Below are 18,781 nucleotides of genomic sequence, written 5' to 3' on the forward strand. Positions count from 1 at the left end.
CTGGTTAATTATAGACTGACTTTCTACATCCCAAATGAATGTCTGTAGGTTCTCTTGATTTTTGAAAACCATCTATGTCAGTGTAGAATTATCAGCATTTTCAGAAGGAAGATTAAAGGGGTCCTTGTTTTTACAGGCTACATATTTAGTCCTTCGGGATTAAAGTTATTATTATATTATCCTGTATTACCTCCTTCTTTTAAACATTATCTTTCTTTCTTTTCTTTTTATATTTTTATAGCATGTCAGTGGAAAAACCAGTGGATCACCTTCCAAGTCAGGAGAAAAGAAAGGATCAGATGAGGTAATTCCCACCATACTGGGCTTTCCTTTTCTCTTGCTTTTAATTGTGAATTCTACCTTGAAACAGATAATAAGGTTGCAAAGACCTCCGACTGGAATATTGGCAAATTTAGTCTTAACCAAGATTTGATTCTAGAATATAAGTGGAAATCATTAAAAATTAATGAAAAATAAAGTGTTCCTGGGGAAAGAACCTTTAGAAATAGTTTCTATTTAGGAACAGAAGCCAGTTATTGAGGGTGTTTTCCCTATAGGAATTGCTGAACCTTAAATGTTGTGTTGGTGAACATGGCAGATTTAGAGGGAGAAACCAAATGCTGTAGTGGAAAAGGACATCTTTGTTCATGAGAGTACACTAGGAAAAAGGACAGTGCTCACCTGGATGAACCCATTATTCTGGTTCATAAACAAAAGGAAGAAAGAAAGACTCTTTTGATTTGGATCAATTCTGTGGAAAAGGAGTAAAACCAAACCTTTCCACTTGGGGACGATTTTTCTTTGACACTGAATTTCTTCCTCCGGTGAATGACGCACCATTATGTGCCCTGTCAACACTGGCCGACTTGTCCGTGGAAGGGTCCTGCAAATGTGCTGTCCTTCCAAAGGGTACAAGAAAGTATAAAAATGATCATGATGTTTTCCTCTATGTTACCAAATGTTTTTAGAAATTTTGTTCCTCCTCTTTCTGCAATTTTGTAATATTTAATATATTTCAATATATTCAATATATATAAGGAGGTTGTTACAGCCTCCTTATATGGATTCTGCACTGCAGTTCGCTGAACTTTCTGCTGTCATTTTCATTACCAGTACACATGAAAATATAATTTAGAGTCTTTCCTTTTTAATTATTAATTTCTATTTTATTTATTTATTTACTTTACACTGTTTAAGTCTATATAAAGTTGGTCTCATGGAGGAGAGTGCTGGAATAGGTGAGACTTTCTTGCCATAGCAAGCCCAAATTGCGTCAGACACACTTGGATTATGTGCTACAAAGTGTTGCTTGTAATAGATTATTTCTTGACAAGCAAATTTGTAATGAATTTTTTGTACCCATGGAAGGCAGATGTTTCTTTAAAATTAGAAAGTAAGAGTAAACATTAAGATTTTATCCTGTTTCTTGGTTAAATTTTTAAAAAATAAATTCCCATATGAAAAACCACAGGGTGCCTGGGTGGCTCAGTTGGTTAAGCGACTGCCTTCGCCTCAGGTCATGATCCTGGAGTCCTGGGATCGAGTCCCGCATCGGGCTCCCTGCTCAGCGGGGAGTCTGCTTCTCCCTCTGACCCTCCCCCACTCTCTTGCTTTCTCTCTCTCATTCTCTCTCTCAAATAAATAAATAAAAGTATTTTAAAAAAAACCCCACATTTTCCTCCTTTTACTAGCATGAAAATCTGTAGAGTGTCATTCAGTTCCTTATCTACTCTTACCTTTTAAATATATTCCCAGAGAAGTTATCTGTCAAATAATTTATGATTTGAAAACTATAGAGTTTCTTTATTCTCCAGACCCCAAAATAATGCGTTTGGATGTTATTCTTTATTACTATAAATCTAGATTAAACTATTTACACACAAAAGGAAATCTTTTCTAACGTGGTCAAGTGAGTAGTTGGCTAGTTCATATATCACTAATTGTGTTATTACTCGAAAGCTTAAATGTTACATCTTGAATATATAGGCATTGTTGGTTTAGGCAACAACTGCTATAGCACGGTGTTAGGTTGTTTTTCTTTTTTCATAATATCTAGACTATAAAGTACCTTATTTCCGTATCTATAAGGGGCTTGAGGAAACTCATAAGGACCTCTGTTACAAATGCAGCCGGGGGGACATAATCTGAGATTTCTGTGTTATAGAGGCAGACTGCACTTTAAGTTTGAAACAAAAGGCTGAACTTCCACCTCAAGGAAAGGAAGAAGGAATTTTTCTTCTGTTTATCAGCCAGTCAAGGAATTCTGATTTTGTTTCGTAATGCTTCTGAGAAATTCAGATTTACAACTCTTGTCTTGTGCTGAGCCTGGACATATTGGTCTGTTTTGCTCTGTCTCAGCCAGCAGAAGTGAAGAGGGGGCAGAGGCTTTTCCCCGCTCCCGTGGTGTAAATCACTGTAGAGATTCATACAGTTTGAGACTGAAGATTATTTATCATCTCCCCAAATTCTGTCCATGTACATATGATAGGGTACACAGACCTGTGGGTGGGATGACTTGGTAGTCAAGGCATATTTCCAGTATGGTCTGTCTCCAGGGAATCTCTTATTCTTTATGTCACATACAAGTTGGTCCTTGGTGAGGCCCTGGAGAGAATTCAAGGAAACTATCTTGCATTAGGCATTATTTTAGCTTTTGTGTGCACAGTTATAAAACCAAGTGTGATTTGGATTTGTTTGCCCTGCCCACCGTCCACGATTGGTTACCGTCCTCTTTCCTTCTCAAAATCACCACAGAAAGATTTCCTGAAACCAATCCTTTCTCCTAAATATTTCATTACCTACTGCTCTTTTGAACAAGAAATGAGATTCAGAAGCTTCATTTGGGTTTTGGTAATCCATTTGCAGACTAGTATATGCTTCCAGAGGTTAAATAGCATGTCCCTAAGCGTATGCAAACATGTGGGTTCGGCTTCCACAGACGAACCCAGGCCTTTGAAACAAAGTCAGTTTGAAAAGGGCTTTCTAGGCTCAGGGGTACTTTTTGGCATTTTTTTTTTCTTTCTCTCTTTATTATCCTGCTGCATTTTATTTGGAAGTGCAAGAGAAAGGATACATAGGAGGACTTCAGGAAGATATAACCAGGAGAAAAAATGATTAGGGTGAGGTAAGAGCCACTATTATATTGACGCATGTAAACATACCTGGGGATGAATGCTTTGTGTGAAGGTTAGAGCTCTTTCTCTCCAGCAATCATAAATAGTTCTTACTTGTTTGGTGTTTGACCCCTATACAACCACTAATGATCCTAAGAAGTTGGCAGCAATTTTAATGGAATCTTACAACCAAGATATCATTGTCATGTTGCATTTGCAATACAAATGCTTGAGGAATGCCTAGGGTAAGTGTCCAGGAGAACGAATTCACTTATTTGTTTGTATCAGTCATTGTGATTTGGCTTTGTCCTCCTCAGATGTAGAGGAATTATAAAACTAATAGTTGCATGGACTAACAAGCCGAAGATACAAGGACTAGAACAGGAAAAAGAAAAATGAAAACATTTAACACCAGCCTCTTTAAAGACACTGGAAGAGAGAAGCCTTTCCAAACCTGCAATCAAATCTATTTAAAGTATTTGACTAACACATCTGGACTCACTGGGGGAGTGTGAGCATTTTAGCAACATATTTCAGTGAAGGCCTGAGGGATGGAATTTAAAGCATTAGATGGGCACAATCTTACAGAGCCAGTTATAAGAACTCAAATTTAATAATAGATATATTTTAGGGGTGCAGAAAGGGAGCTGTAAATACAAGAGAATAGAAATTGCACCTTAGAGGAAAAGATATGGGGCAGATTTTCTTTACCATCAGTAATAGTAAAAGCATTCTTCAGTGTTTACCTTTCCTCCTTCTAAAATCCATGAAGTATTGAATGACTCCAACATTTTTTACACTTTTTCTCTTAATGAAATTACTCTTTTTTATTTTATTAATTTTTTAAAGATTCATTTATTTATTTGAGAGAGAGGGAGATCAAGAACATGAGCGGGGGGAAGGGCATAGGGAGAGAATCTCAAGCAGACTCCCCGCTGAGTGAGGAGCCCAACTCACGGCTTGATCCCAGGACCCATGAATCATGACCTGAGCAGAAACCAAGAGTCAGTGACTTAATTGACTGAGCCACCCAGGTGCCCCCCAATTAGTCTTTTTTTTTTTTTAATTACAAAAGCAATATGTACTTATGAAAAACAGTATTACCTAATCTACCACTTAGTTATAACTATTGCTATATAATTTTGTGTGTATTCTTAAATCAATGCGATAATATCTTGTGTTCATACTTAATATATATATTGATTTTAGCAACTTTTTTTTTTTTTTAGAGAGAGAGAAAGCTAGCAGGGGGAGGACAGAGGGAGAGCGGGAGAGAGAATCTTGAACAGGCTCCATGCCCAATGCGGAGCCCAATGCGGGGTTCCAACTCATGACCCTGAGATCATGACCTGAGCCAAAATCAAGTGTCCGATGCTTAACTGACTGAGCCACCCAGGAACCCCTAATTTTAGCAACTTTTTATACAACTAAAACATAATCACAGAAGAAAATTGAGAAAATACTGAAGACTTTAAAGAAAAAAATACCATCATCCAGAATTCTAACACCTACAGAGATGGCTACTACTTCCATCTTGGTGTATTTCCCTAGGTCTTTTTTTCTCTGTATATTATGTTTCAGCTGAGATAACAAAGAAACATCATTAGGAGGGCCTAGAAAACAATAAATAATGTGCTTTGTGAGAGATCAATCTTTTCCAATTAAAAAGAGTCATCATTGTGGGTGACTTAAGAAAATCATTATTCAGGTATCTTGGCATTTAGTATGGCATTTAATCTGGTTTTTATTTTGTTGCTGTGTTTGTGAGGGAGAAACACATACTTCCTCAAAAAGTCTTCTGGGACAGTGTTCCCACAAGCAAGTGGTGTAGCTGTTAGAAAATTCTGGAAGAGTAGTTCAGCATACATCATTTTAAGGGATTATGGGTCATGACAACAGAGTCCATATTAATTGTCGGTTGATTGTGGCTACGCAAGCTCATGTCCCAGTTTCCAGAAAGAGGCAAAGCCAAAGATGTGCCCCGAGGGCAGTCCCGCCTGGCTCCCCTGGACACCCATACCAGCAGCGAGCCCAGAATCCAACCGCATGGCTGATGTGGTAGGTTAAACAAAGGGAGGTGCCAGAAATTCTTTTGGACTACAGTTTCCTAATTTTCTTTCTTTTTTTTTTTTTTTTGAGTTCTAAATTTTGATTCATTTCTTCATTGACTGGAATATTTTTTAACATAAATTTTTCAGGGAGGGAGCATGAATAGTGATTTTCTGAGTCTGTGTGGATCTAAGCATGCTTTGGTGCTGACTTCACACAAGAAATAAATACAGAATTGTACAACATCCTTGGCTAGCAGTTCTGTTCCCTCAAAATCCCATACCTGTTGCTCCATGATTTTTCTGACTTTAGAGTTGTAAAGAAAATATCTGGGAAGCCTAGTTTTATTTTTATAAACCCTGTTTTTCCTGCCTTGGCACATATACAATTTTGTTGCTGTTCTTACAATTTAAAAAATTGCCAGGATGTGCCTATATATCTGTTTCGCTCTATTAATTTTTTCCTGAAATGTCTTATTTAATTATTGTCCTTATTTTGGTTTAGCTCTCACGGCAATAGAAGTCAGCCCCTTATTGATTGCTAACCATGGGATGGGACAGGATGCAAATTCTTTTGTTGAACCCAGAAACATATGCCAATAGCTAGAAAGTAGAGACCTTACGCATCATCCTTCAATGAATTGTTTTACCAGAAGCAAAGGATACAGCTTTAATAAAGATTATGCAAATAGTGTGCTTTTAAATCAAGCATCTCTGATATACATATTGTTATATCATTGGATAGGGAATGGCTAATAAAAACAGTTAAGTACTTTGCCTTTATCAGTGAACATATAAATATATCAACAACATATCATACAGTCATAATCTGTACTTCATTATTGTACTTTGAATATGTGAGCCTAATTACCTAAGACCTTAGGGTCCCACCAAAATTGTCTCTGAAAGATTGTACTTATGGCACATGGAATTGGAATCAAATGTTAACAAAATAGCAAAGGAACTAAATGGAAGTTAAATTTGCTGGCCTCAGAGTAAAGCATAAGTCCTGGAATCCTGATGGACAGATTGATTAAATATTATTCCTGAAATATACTGTTTTAAAGTATGTATTTGTTTTCATTCTTCTCTTTAGATTTTATTAGCTTCTCAAAGATAATGGCATGACTGATTAAAAAGGGACAATAACCTGAAATCATGCCCATAGCAAAATGATTAATCTGAGGACTGATAAATGTGTGATTCTTGTCGTAAAGTCAACAACATTTTATCATATAACAATGTACATAATAGCTCATTATAGCCTTTTAGAAGAGGTTCCTTAGTGAAAGCAAAACCTAATGGAAAGTTGACGTCATCAAGTCTTGTATGTTTCAATCAACATTATTACAGAATGCTTAGCAAATACTAGAGCACTGAGTTAATATCATAAAAAATTATTAATAATTCCCTATTCCTAATTTCCCAGGACATTACATGAAATAACATAGTGGTTCTCAGGTATTAGTGTACCTAACAATCACTTAGAGATAGTATGAAAAATTTGGACTCCTGGGCCCCATCCTCAGAGATTCTGATTTAGCAAATTTAAGGTAGGGTCAACGAATTAGGGTTTTTGTTGTCTTTTTTGCTTCCTTTTTTGTTTTGTTTTTACCAGTTACCTCAGATGGCTCTTATGTCAATGGTCTTCTGAGCACATTTTGAGTAACACTGAGATAATATTTATAGAGTGCTTTTCTTTCTTTTTTTTTCTTTCTTTTTCCTTTCTTTTTCTCTTTCTTTCCCTTTCTTTCTTTCTTTCTTTCTTTCTTTCTTTCTTTCTTTCTTTCTTTCTTTTTCCTTCCTTCCTTCTTTCCTTCCTTCCTTCCTTCCTTCCTTCCTTCCTTCCTTCCTTCCTTCCTTCCTTCCTTTCTTTCTGAGATGATTTCCTCACCCTCACCCTTGACCCACCTCTGCTCTGCCATGTTCTGGGGATGGCGTGACTCTGAAGCACCTTAAGAGTGCTGTAGTTTCAGAGTCATGGATCATGTGGGCGGCTTTGGTTGGAGAAGCAGGTACTAACCCCATTTTTTCCTTCTTTTCCTAGGACCTTGTCCCTGAAGCTATTCCTTCTTTCTTCTACTCTTTGTTTAACGACTCCTCTTAGACTACATATTAGTTCAGTCTTCCTCATTATAAACAGTTTTAAAACATGTCCTTTGAAATTGTTCAAGCTCCCATTCTATCTTTCTTTCTTACCCTCACTGCCAACATTCTTGGTTGACATTACTGAGGGAAACGGTGTAGAGAGAGAGGAGAGAAAGCAGAAGCAAATGTTGATAAATGCCTGTGTGGGGGAGGTAGGAAGGAGAAATCAGTGAACAAGTCAAAGAAGAAGCAGTTAAAAGGGTAGAAGGACCAGAATGTTGCTGTGTCATCAGTGGGAAGCCTGGAAGAAAGTTCTGGGCTGATAATTGTGGAATTATGGGGGCTGTGGAAAGGCCCTTGATCGTGGATTGGGATTTTGTTTGTCCTCTTTGAAGCTGTTACTGTTAGGATTGTGAGGGTGCTAAGTAAGTGGAGATTCTGCACTGATGACTCTTCAATGTACATGGTTTTATGTAATGAACATCTGATAAAGGGAAAAAAAAAGGAAGTTGAAATCAGTGTTTATTTATACAAAAAGAGATAAGTGTGGCCAAGATGCATCCCATGTTACAGATTTCTTTGATTTTTGCCAATTGTTTATGGGTAAATGGAATCATTTGTTAATCGAATAATAACAGGTACGAAAGACATTGTTTGGAAAGAACTCAGGAGTGAATTCTAAACATATGTTTATCTTAATCATTAGGACTCCAAACTTTCTGGCTGGTTATTCACTTCAGGGTTCCCATCCCCCGGGGCTCTTTGTTTTTTAAATCAAGCCTCGGATTCCTAAGTGGTCTAATTGGAGCTCAAGGAGCAGAATTTTTGGACTTTAGTATATTCCAGAAATATATCACTCTGGAATCTGAAATCTGCAAATACGGTTTTGAAGAAACACATTTCTCTTATGGGAAATTGAAGGCTAAAATGCTTTCATATTCACATTCCAATTTTGGTTTCACTTAGTACTTGGGATAAAAATTGCTTCAGTGGATATAATTTTGTTACTTACTTTTTCGTGTGCTTTCTTAAAACACTGAATAGACTTGGTAAAATCTGAAACCATACATCTATTTCACTGAATAATGAAAGCTGAATAGGAAGCAGAATGACTAATAAATTTTAAAATAATTCATTTAAAAGACAATGATCTGTACCTCTGAAACAAATAACGCAATATATGTCAAGAAAAAAAAAAGAAGAAGAAGAAGAAGAAGATAGCAGGAGGGGAAGAATGAAGGGGGGGAAATTGGAGGGGGAGACGAACCATGAGAGACTATGGACTTTGAAAAACAAACTGAGGGTTCTGGCGGGGAGGGGGGCGGGAGGATGGGTTAGCCTGGTGATGGGTATTAAAGAGGGCACGTTCTGCACGGAGCACTGGGTGTTATGCACAAACAATGAATCATGGAACACTACATCAAAAACTAATGATGTAATGTATGGTGATTAACATAACAATAATTTTAAAAAAAGACAATGAAGGCTCTTACTACCAGCCCTAAGGACAGGAGCTCGCTGAGATACTTGTTAGGTGTGATATCTGCCCAAATGCCATAAACATATAGTTCAGGGGACACCCAGTGGTTAAAAGGAGGAAATTCTTTGCTGGGTACATGGTTGACTCTGTCTTTGTAAATTAGCATATGTTATGGGTGTGTGTGTGTGTGTGTGTGTGTGTATTTTAAGAGGCTTGATTTTGACTTCTTATATAAATTTTCTTTAAATATTTGAAAACTTCCAAATTATAAGATTGGAAATATATAATTAAGCTTTTCCTTTAATAAAAACATAAATGGTATTTTAAAATGTAAAATGAGAGACTTAAATAAGAAAAACAAACCTTTTTGACCCAGAAATTCCAAGTCTAGAATTTGTTTCAAGTACATAATTGGAGGTGTGCTTGGTGGCACAAGGATCTTTATCACTGTATTTATAATAACAAGCTAGGAGAGAAATACATGTATAGCAGTAATGAATTGGTGAAGTTATGACACAGATATAGTAACCAAAGTATCTTTAACACCATGCTTCAAAGAACTTTTAATGACTGAGAAAAGTGTTTATGTTAGGTTAAAGAAAGATGAAAAGCTTGCGATTTCATATTGTAACATATTGTGCATATTTTTATATTTATAAAAGTAGAAAAATAACTGAACGTAGCTGTCTTGATTGGCAGGATTTTGAGTACTTTACATTTCCTTCTTTCTACTTTTTCCTTTATTCTAAATGTATTTTTTTCATCAGAAGGAAAAAAATAGAAAACAACATCAGATAATAAAAGAATAATGGAAGAGACCTTAGACCTTAAAGAGAGAAGTATTTTACATGTGAGCTTTTCTTTGGAACCTCTAAGAGATACTTCCAGAACAAGGCTGCTGCTGCTGTGTGTGTGTGTGTGTGTGTGTATGCATGTTTGAATAGAAGTGCGTCTCTTAGATTTGGACAGAGTGAGGATTTAAGTAAGGCAGCTTGGAGGGCAAGGATTCTTAACTCTTTTTAGTTCATAGTCCCTTTGGAATCTGATGAAAACTGATCTTTTCCTCTGAGAAGTACACATATATGTGAATACAAAAAATACCCCTAAAATGGGACATACAGTTTAAAGATATTTAGATGTACACACCATCCCCACCCCTGCAGGGACAATCTTATTGAGTAGATATATTTAGGAGGTACCATCTGATAATATTTTCCCAGTTGGATTGTTGTTGATGTCTGTAATTCCACTGTTAGCAGCTTACTTAAACTTTGAGTTAAACGTTGCCTTTCCCTGGCTCCGCTTTTAAATTATGGGTATTCCTAGGAGAGAGAATATATTAATTATTAACATCTTAGTGAGAAGTAGTTTGACAAGAGGAGAAGAGAATTATGTAGCACAATTTTTCTGTCGATTGGTAATGGTAGTTGAGAACTAGAGAGCATTTGATAATAATAGCTAATACAAATATAGCCATTACACACATACACACATACACACACACACACACACACCCTCTTACAATAATCCCATTCTCCTGATGAGGAAATTGAGGCAAAGCTTGATTAAATAAGGTATTTAATACCAAGGTCACACAGGTATTTGGTAGTGAAGTTCAGAATTGATTCAGTTTACAGAGTCTGTGCTTTTATCTAGTATCTGATAGTATTCATAAAATTACCTATTTTAAGAATTCGATGTAAGACCAACACCAAAAACTTTCTTACTACTGCTGTCAATTTTTGTAACTCTTCTTTCCATCTTTCTTCCTTGTGTTGTATCTCATTTTCATTCAAGAAGTTCGTAAAGTAAGATTAAGTCATTCCACAGGAATAAAATGCACAGCATAGGGAATATAGTCCATGATACTGTAACAGTGTCGTATGGTGACAGATGGTAGCTACACTCGTGGTGAACCTAACATAACATATAGAGATGTTAAATCACTATGTTGCACACCTGAAATTAATGTAACAGTGTGTGTCAACTATACTTCAATAAAAAATAAATTAAAAAAAGAGTAAATTATTCCAATTCCCAGGAATCTGAAATGTAAGGAAGAGTAGGTACAGCTATTCCCACTCTGGGGGGTATGAAGTGCAACAGGGAGGGAAACTGAGTCACAGCAGACTCAGAGTCAGAAGGATAGCATTTGGCTGCTTGTCAGGGCAGCCCCCTCAAGACTAGAAAGACTTGAGTTGACCTGCAGATGATGATGGGTGCTGACTAATTAGAATATAGCCAAACTCAGTGAAGTGCAGCTACCATAGTCTGTTTTAAGACCGTTGTGCATGAGGCATTTCATTCAATAAGTGAATTTCTATGCAATGAGTTAATGGTGAGATTTATTCATTAAGACTTATTTATCAGTGTTTCCCAGGAGCTAACATATCCTATTTATTGCACTGCATTTGTGGTAGCATACATTTATACTTATTTTGGTAATAAAGGGAACTTGTTCTTATTTGTACATTATTTACAACCGTGGTATGAAGGAACATTTGTAGGTGAAAGTCAAGCTTTATAATTGCTAGTGTTGGGGAATCTGCCTACCCTTTTGAAAGACAATCATTTTCCAGATACTATTTTCCAATTTAGCATGTGTTTTCATGTGGGAACACAATACTTCTTGTCATTTTATAGGGTAACTATTAAGTAATGGAACTGAGTTGTTAACAAATATGTCAAAACATGTATTTTAGGGCGCCTGGGTGGCTCAGTTGGTTAAGCGACTGCCTTCAGCTCAGGTCATGATCCCAGGGTCCTGGGATCGAGTCCCGCATCGGGCTCCCTGCTCTGCGGGGAGCCTGCTTCTCCCTCTCCCACTCCCCCTGCTTGTGTTCCCTTTCTCGCTGTGTCTCTCTCTGTCAAATAAAGAAATAAAATCTTTAAAAAAAAAAAAACATGTATTTTAATGAGAGTTTGTATCCTGTAAATGACTACATTTCATCAAGTCTAAGAAACCACTGATCTAAAAATGCACTGATTAGAAAATGCTAAGAAAGGAAAAAAAAACATCAGTTAATCTCTGACCCCAGCTTTCTTATACTGATCTTTTTATTGAAGTGTAATTGGCATACAGTGTTTCATTAGTTTCAGGTGTACAATATGATTCATTAATTCTATATATTATTCAGTGCTCATCATGATAAGTGTACTCTTAATCCCCCCCACCTCCCCTCTTCTAGTGATTTTAAGAAGCATCCGTTTGCGAGAGGTATGAAAAAGGAAAGAAAATGGTGGCTTCATATCAATAAAATGAAATCCATATCAATAAAATGAAATCAGTAAAATGAAGCCTGAAAATTTATATAGTCAATTCCATTGTTCAAATAATGTTGAAACTAATCCCACTTTACATTTGGAGCATAGAAGAATTTCATCTCTTCTTCAATACTTTTTTTCACTAAAATCAATCAGTATCATCCAGTTCGATAGCCCTCTCATAATTACCACATGTGAATCTGATTAACTTTTGGGAGTTTCAGAAACTGAAGTCTCCATTTAGAGGATAAGTGTTTGTTTTGCATCTAAGGATAATCAAATAGTGTGTTGCAGTTTCTGAAAACAGTTTAACAAACAGTTTCAAAAATATCTTGAGAAATGATTCGAACATGCCAGCAGCCACATTGAACCTTTGAGGATTTCAATACTCTTTTAATGCAAAAGTTCTTGTGTATCCATGGGCTCAAAAATTTTGTTACGTATAATATTTGATCTGTTACTTGTAGACCATTGTAAGCTAGCCCTAGCCTGCTCGCTTAAGGGCTCCCCAGGGAATATTTGCTATTACTTTGGTAGAAAAGTAGACCAATTCCATTTTCCTGCATTTTTTTTAAAGATTTTATTTATTTATTTGAGAGAGAGCGTGAGCACAAGTGGGGGGCAGAGGCAGGGGGAGAGGGAGAAGCAGACTCCCTGCTGAGCAGGGAGCCCCATGTGGAGCCCCATCCCAGGACCTCCAGACCATGACCTGAGCTGAGGGCAGATGCTTAACCAACTGAGCCACCCAGATGCCCCATTTTCCTGCACTTTGGGTGGAGGAGAGAATCACTGGATTTGTGGCTGCAGAAACTCTGACCAACTCCCTGGCAGGGAAGGCTCCGTGTCATCTGGGGCAGGAGATGGAGGTCTTGCAACATAGGTGGATTTCATCATTAGTGGAAGTCTCTGAGGAATGGGCATCTAAAAACCAACTTGCCCCTTTATTCATACCCAACCCCTCAGTCTTACTTGGGATTTGTTGAGCTTCTTGGATTGGTGGGTTCATCAAATTTGGAAATGCTTTGGCCATTATTTCTTCATGTGTTTTGATTTGTCTCCATGTCTTTCCTCATCTTTGGAGGCTGCAATTAGACAAATATTAGCTGCTTCAAGTTGTCCCACAGCTCACTGACCCCTCTGTTCCCTAACCCCTAGTCTTTACTTGCTGTTTCATTTTGGATAGATTCTATTGCTATGCATCCACGTTCACTAATCCTTTCTTTTGCAATATTTCATCAGTTCTTAATCCTAGTGTATTTTTCATCTCAAAATGCATTTTTTTTATCTTTAGAAGTTTGATTTGGGTGGTTTTTAAGAAAATATCTTTTACGTCTCTCTTTAACTTACTTTTTTTTTTTTTTTAATTTTATTTATTTGTCAGAGAGATAGAGCACAAGCAGGGGAAGCAGCAGGCAGAGGTAGAAGCAGGCTCCCTGCGCTTGATGTGGGGCTCAATCCCAGGACCCTGGGATCATGACCTGAGCCAAAGGCAGACGCTTAACCGACTGAGCCACCCAGGCTCCCCTCTCCTTAACTTACTTTTAAAAAGCTTCCGATTTTGAAATAATTAGATTCCTAGGAAGTTGCAAAGATAGTATGGAGAGGTCCCCTGTACCCTTCGTACAGTTTTCCCTTGGTTACATGGTATGTAATTATAGTACATGGTAGTAATGGAAGAGACCTTAGACCTTAAAGAGAGAAGTATTTTATCAAAATTAGGAAACTGACATTGGAACAACATGTGTATGTAAATTCTATGCCATTTTATTACATGTATGGATTAGTGTAGCCAGCACTGCAATCAAGATACTATGCTTTTTGAATGTTATATTTTCCTACCTATGGAAAATAAAGTTTTATGTTTCTGCTTCTGTGCATGCCGTATAATTTTTTATTAGATGTCAAACAGATGTGCATTTCATCTTGTTGGGTGCTGGTTTGTTGCTGCTGTTGAGCTATGTTCTGGGACACAGTTAAGTCACCTGGAAATAGTTTAATTCTTTGAGGTTTGCTTTTAAGCTTTGTTTGGCTGGACCAGAGCAGCCTTTAGAGGAGGACTAACTTGTCCTTCTGCGGACTCTACCAATGATTCTGACTTCTGGGAACACACTCTATTCCCGGTCTCTGGGGTTATACCTCTGCTTCTTCTGGGTGTTCTTGACCCAGACTTGGGGTTTCTTCACAGGCATGCACATGCAGACCTCTGGGGCTCTCTCCTGCAGCTCTCTCTTTCTGGTGCTCTTCCTTAAGCCCCCTTGGTCTGTGGAACTCCCAGCTCTACCTCCTCAACCCATAGAGATTGATGGCTTCTGCCTCGGTTCTTCCTCCATGTTCCATGCTCATGCAGCCTGGAAACTTCTCTAGGCAGTAAGCTGGGGCAGACTGGGCTCCCTTCACTCGTTTCCCTGTCAGGGAACATCCTATGCTGCCTGATGTCCCATGTCTGAAAACCACTGTTTCGTATTATTCTCTGGGAGCTTTTTAGTTGTTCAGGGTAGGAGCACTCCTCCTTTTTGGATCTAAATTTCATTAAACTTTTGACCCCACATTTCCTAATGTACAAACTTCATAAATATAAAAGAGAAACAAACTTGTACTTGAAAGGAGCATGTTGGGGCGCCTGGGTGGCTCACTTGGTTAAGCGACTGCCTTCGGCTCAGGTCATGATCCTGGAGTCCCGGGATCGAGTCCCGCATCGGGCTCCCTGCTCAGCGGGGGATCTGCTTCTCCCTCTGACCCTCCCCTCTCTCATGCTCTCTGTCTCATTCTCTCTCTCAAATAAATAAATAAAATCTTAAAAAAAAAAAAGAAAGGAGCATGTAGCCCAGCTTACAAACTTAAGTTCCTTCCTTTACTCTGAAGGTGTTTTGAGCACTGTTTTGCAGGTGGGTTGTTAAATGTTTCTCATTCATAAACCTGGTCACTGACTTACTAATTTGTTGATATACTAATGAGTTTTAGTGCTTTCCAGGTAGTCTGCCACCATTTCAATGTGCAACAAAACTGTTGAAATCGTCTCTGCAGTATCTTGACGTCTGATGCCTTGGGGTGCCTCAAAAGGGTCCTTGCAACTCTCAGGAAACACACTGAGGTCATGTCTATTCCTGCCAATCTTCTGACCCTGAATCACCGCCCAACCCCCACCCCACCACACACACACACACACACACACACACACACGAGACCTGTGTGACAGCCAGCAGCTGTCCAGGGGGGCCTCGTCTTTGACGTCTGATGCCAGACCAGCAGCACCTGCTGTGGTGACGCTGGCAGGCCTCACTCAAGAGCGAGGGTTTTCAGCATTCACCGTGTAAGGAGTCCGGGACCACGCTTAGCCAGCGTTTTGTGAGTCATCACGCTATGTCTGGCTGTGGGCTCGGTGCCTCACATTTACACCTTCATGTAAACCCCAGAGCTCACATGGGCCTAGGCGTATGATGTGTTCCCACCAGTCAGGGTCACTGGGTAGAGGACTCAGAAGGGGATCATCTCTGTATTGAGAAAAGAAAAATTAGTCCTACTTTGAAGGCTGCTTTCGTCCAACCTAACAAGGCTTAAAAGCAAACCTCAAAAGGATCAAACTATTCCCAAATAATGTACTGGTGTCCGTTATTAGAATCATGGCCAGTCCCAAGGAAAAAAATAACTTTTTTCTATCTAATGAGAGAAAATATTTTTTTCTGATTATATAAATAATAAAAGCTCATGGGAAATTCTCAACAGCCGCTAAGATTCCTCATGAGGTAAAACTAGGCCCATTGGGGTTGCCCTTGGGGAGATCAACCTATTCCATTGCTACTCGATCAAGAACTTTGGGTCTCGGGACGCCTGGGTGGCTCAGTTGGTTAAGCAACTGCCTTCGGCTCAGGTCATGATCCTGGAGTCCCGGGATCGAGTCCCGCATCGGGCTCCCTGCTCGGCAGGGAGTCTGCTTCTCCCTCTGACCCTCCTCCCTCTCATGCTCTCTGTTTCTCATTCTCTCTCTCTCAAAATAAAAAAAAAAAAAAAGAATTTTGGGTCTCTCTAGAGTAGGGATTTCCAGCCTGTGGGCCACAGACCTCAGATCATTCTACATCTCCTTTGATCCTCATAATCTCCATCTTAGGTATGGGTACAGTTATTCCTTTTTTTCAGATGAGAAAAATAGTGCTTAAGAAATGTGCATACACATGCCCACGGTCTCAGTGGGCATTTGGTGGAGCCAGGATTCTTGCCACACAAATCAAAAGATAGAGCCTTTACTCTAGGGAAGCTGACACCTTTCTTTGTGGTCACTAAGTCTCAGGACGACATGAGGCCTTCACTCAGGGGGCCTTCACTCAGGGGGATTTTGGGAGATAGTGACACAGCAACTCTTTGCGTGGCTCTTGGAACGTCACTGATGCTTTGAAAACAGTTTTTTTTAAGACTTGAGTTCTGGGGCGCGTGGGTGGCTCAGTCATTAAGCGTCTGCCTTCGGCTCAGGTCATGATCCCAGGGTCCTGGGATCGAGTCCCACATCAGGCTCCCTCCTCGGGGGGAAGCCTGCTTCTCTCTCCACTCCCCCTGCTTGTGTTCCTGCTCTCGCTATCTCTGTCTCTGTCAAATAAATAAATAAAATCTTTAAAAAAAAAAAAAAGACTTGAGTTCTGACTCATTTAATAAAAAAAAATCTGTATTACGAACTATGGCAGACATATAAAAAAGGTATATAATTCATTCTTTTCATACCTTTCTGCAGCTGCGGGTAGAAGCGATCTAATCTGTGTATTCACTAAACTCAAGCACGTGGTGCCTCTTTTGCGGGTCTCTTGGCTGGCAGACTCTGAACCACTTTTGGAGGTGGGAGAGTCTGCTTAAAGTAGGTGTGGGTTCACAGTCCATTGAAACGGCCTGGATACACTCAGCACTGCAGGGGAGATCACACACGTTCTCCGTCAGTCATTAGGACTGAGGCCCGTGGCCTGCTCAGTCAACTACAAGGAAAGAATGACTCAGCCAGGCCTGGAACCTGATGGATAGGGATAAGGGGCAGTCTCTTCCCGATCATTTCTTTTCTATAAAACTTAAAGAAGTGCTCATAAATACTACAAGGCTTGTGATTGGTTGGCAAGGAAAAATCTTCCTGCTGGCCTTTGGTCTATGGGTTTATGGAAATGAAAAAAAAAATAATGTAACTCAAAATCTGAGTCATTATAGTATTGGCATCCTCATTTAATGTCTTAATCTTTCAGAGACTGGAGTATATCTGCATGTTAGGACAAATGCAGAGTCATAGCCGAATGAGCTTGTGGTGAGAGTTTCTGCTTACCGTGAGTGGATGAATTCTCTTCTTTCTGAGGGTAGATGCAGCCCTATCACTAGTTAGTGAATATGCAGACCTAACCAGTTGAGACTGGTGTCCAGGCCAGAGTGGGATTTCCAAGGGGATAGGGGAGTGAGGGTAAAGAAGATGCCTGCATGACTAACACAAGGTGACATGAAGCCAGAGAACTTTGAGAACTTTTCAGCTGGAGATAAGGGAGGACTCAAGAGGGCTAGATGGTGACCAGAGAAGATCAGGAAGCAGGCTCAAGCTGGAAGAAACCCATGATCTCAAACATACCTGACTCTAGGGCCATCCTAAACTTGTATCACTTTAGCTTAAATATCTTCATCCAGTGTCTTGTTTCATCTCATACCATGCATGCCCAGGCCCACCCTGCTTCACCTATACTAACCTTTTTTCTGTTTTCTCTAACTTGCCAAACCCATTCCTATCTTAGGGCCTTTGCACATGTGACCCTGTCCACCTAGAATGCCTCCCCTTCCCGATCCCATATTTTCATGATTGGGTTATGTGTAGTCGGGCTTCAATCAAATGTCATTCCTTTGTGTACCCCATCTGGAGCAAGCCTCAGCCAGTCACTCTCTGTTACATTATCCTGTTTCGTTGTCTTTACAGCACACATCACTCTCTGAAATCATCTTGTTTCTGTTGACATATTTAGAGTCTTTTTGCTCCTACTGGAATGTAAGCACTATGAGAGCAGGAGCTTTTTCTGTTTAATTGGTTATTATATCTCTACTGCTTAGAATAGGACCAGGCTCATAGCCAGGGTTCAGTAAATGCCTGTCCAATGAGTGAATGAATGAAGGGATGCATGAAGTCAGACACAGTTGAAGAAGGATGGCCAAGACTTAGATATCAGCCCGAACATCTGTAATTAAATGTTGGTTACTAACCTGAGGATGAGGAGTCTGTGCTCTGGTATATGTGCATTTCTAACTTTTGTGTTGTGTTTTAAGAACCTGACACTGACAAGGGCTTAATAAATATCAGATAATAAAAGATCATTGTTACAAATTCCACTCTTGCTTCAGCTAAACTAAATTAGTCCTTTGTAGGCTAGGTTATACAGGGTCAGAGGGTAAGGCAAGCTTTGGAGTGACAGGTCATAGCCACAGGAAAGCTGAGAGATTCTCATTTGAGTTAAAAGTTATTGAATTTAATGAATGAAAATAAAAAGTAAACCTTGAGTTCTTATGAAGGTTAAAATAAAAATCAGCGTGTATATTAAGTTCAAATAGTTATTTTTTAAACTATTTTAATAGTTTTATAACTCAGCCAAAAAAAAAAGTTTTTTTAATTCTCTTGGGAAAATCCTAGCTGACGTGTTAGAGTGGAATTCGTTTACGGGGGAGCCAGGGTCTGGTATGGGGGCTTTGACTCAGGGGAGAGGAGCTGCCGTGAGGGCAGGATTAGAATGTGACCTTCCTTGACTGTAGCTGAGACCAAAGGCTAGTAGCTGGAGTGCAGGGCAGCTGTG

The 18,781-nt window shown here is 39.1% G+C and overlaps 1 protein-coding gene and 1 non-coding gene across 10 annotated transcripts in view; one reads left to right on the forward strand and one right to left on the reverse strand.

The window, feature by feature from the left end:
• Positions 1–18,781, forward strand: part of CAST (calpastatin) — a 110,543-nt gene that overhangs the window by 12,982 nt on the left and 78,780 nt on the right. For all 9 annotated transcript variants that reach the window (XM_035014919.1, XM_035014918.1, XM_035014921.1 and 6 more), the window contains exon 2: positions 242–304. In XM_035014919.1, coding sequence (XP_034870810.1) covers positions 242–304 — 63 coding nt within the window. The remainder of the gene's footprint in view (positions 1–241; positions 305–18,781) is intronic.
• On the reverse strand, positions 1,188–1,311 carry LOC118017227. Its single transcript, XR_004681090.1, has one exon. It is a non-coding gene; the product is annotated as a small nucleolar RNA SNORA28 (small nucleolar RNA).

Source organism: Mirounga leonina, unplaced genomic scaffold, assembly GCF_011800145.1.
Source record: "Mirounga leonina isolate KUSES-001 unplaced genomic scaffold, KU_Mleo_1.0 Mir_168, whole genome shotgun sequence".
Classification (NCBI taxonomy): Eukaryota; Metazoa; Chordata; class Mammalia; order Carnivora; family Phocidae; genus Mirounga; species Mirounga leonina.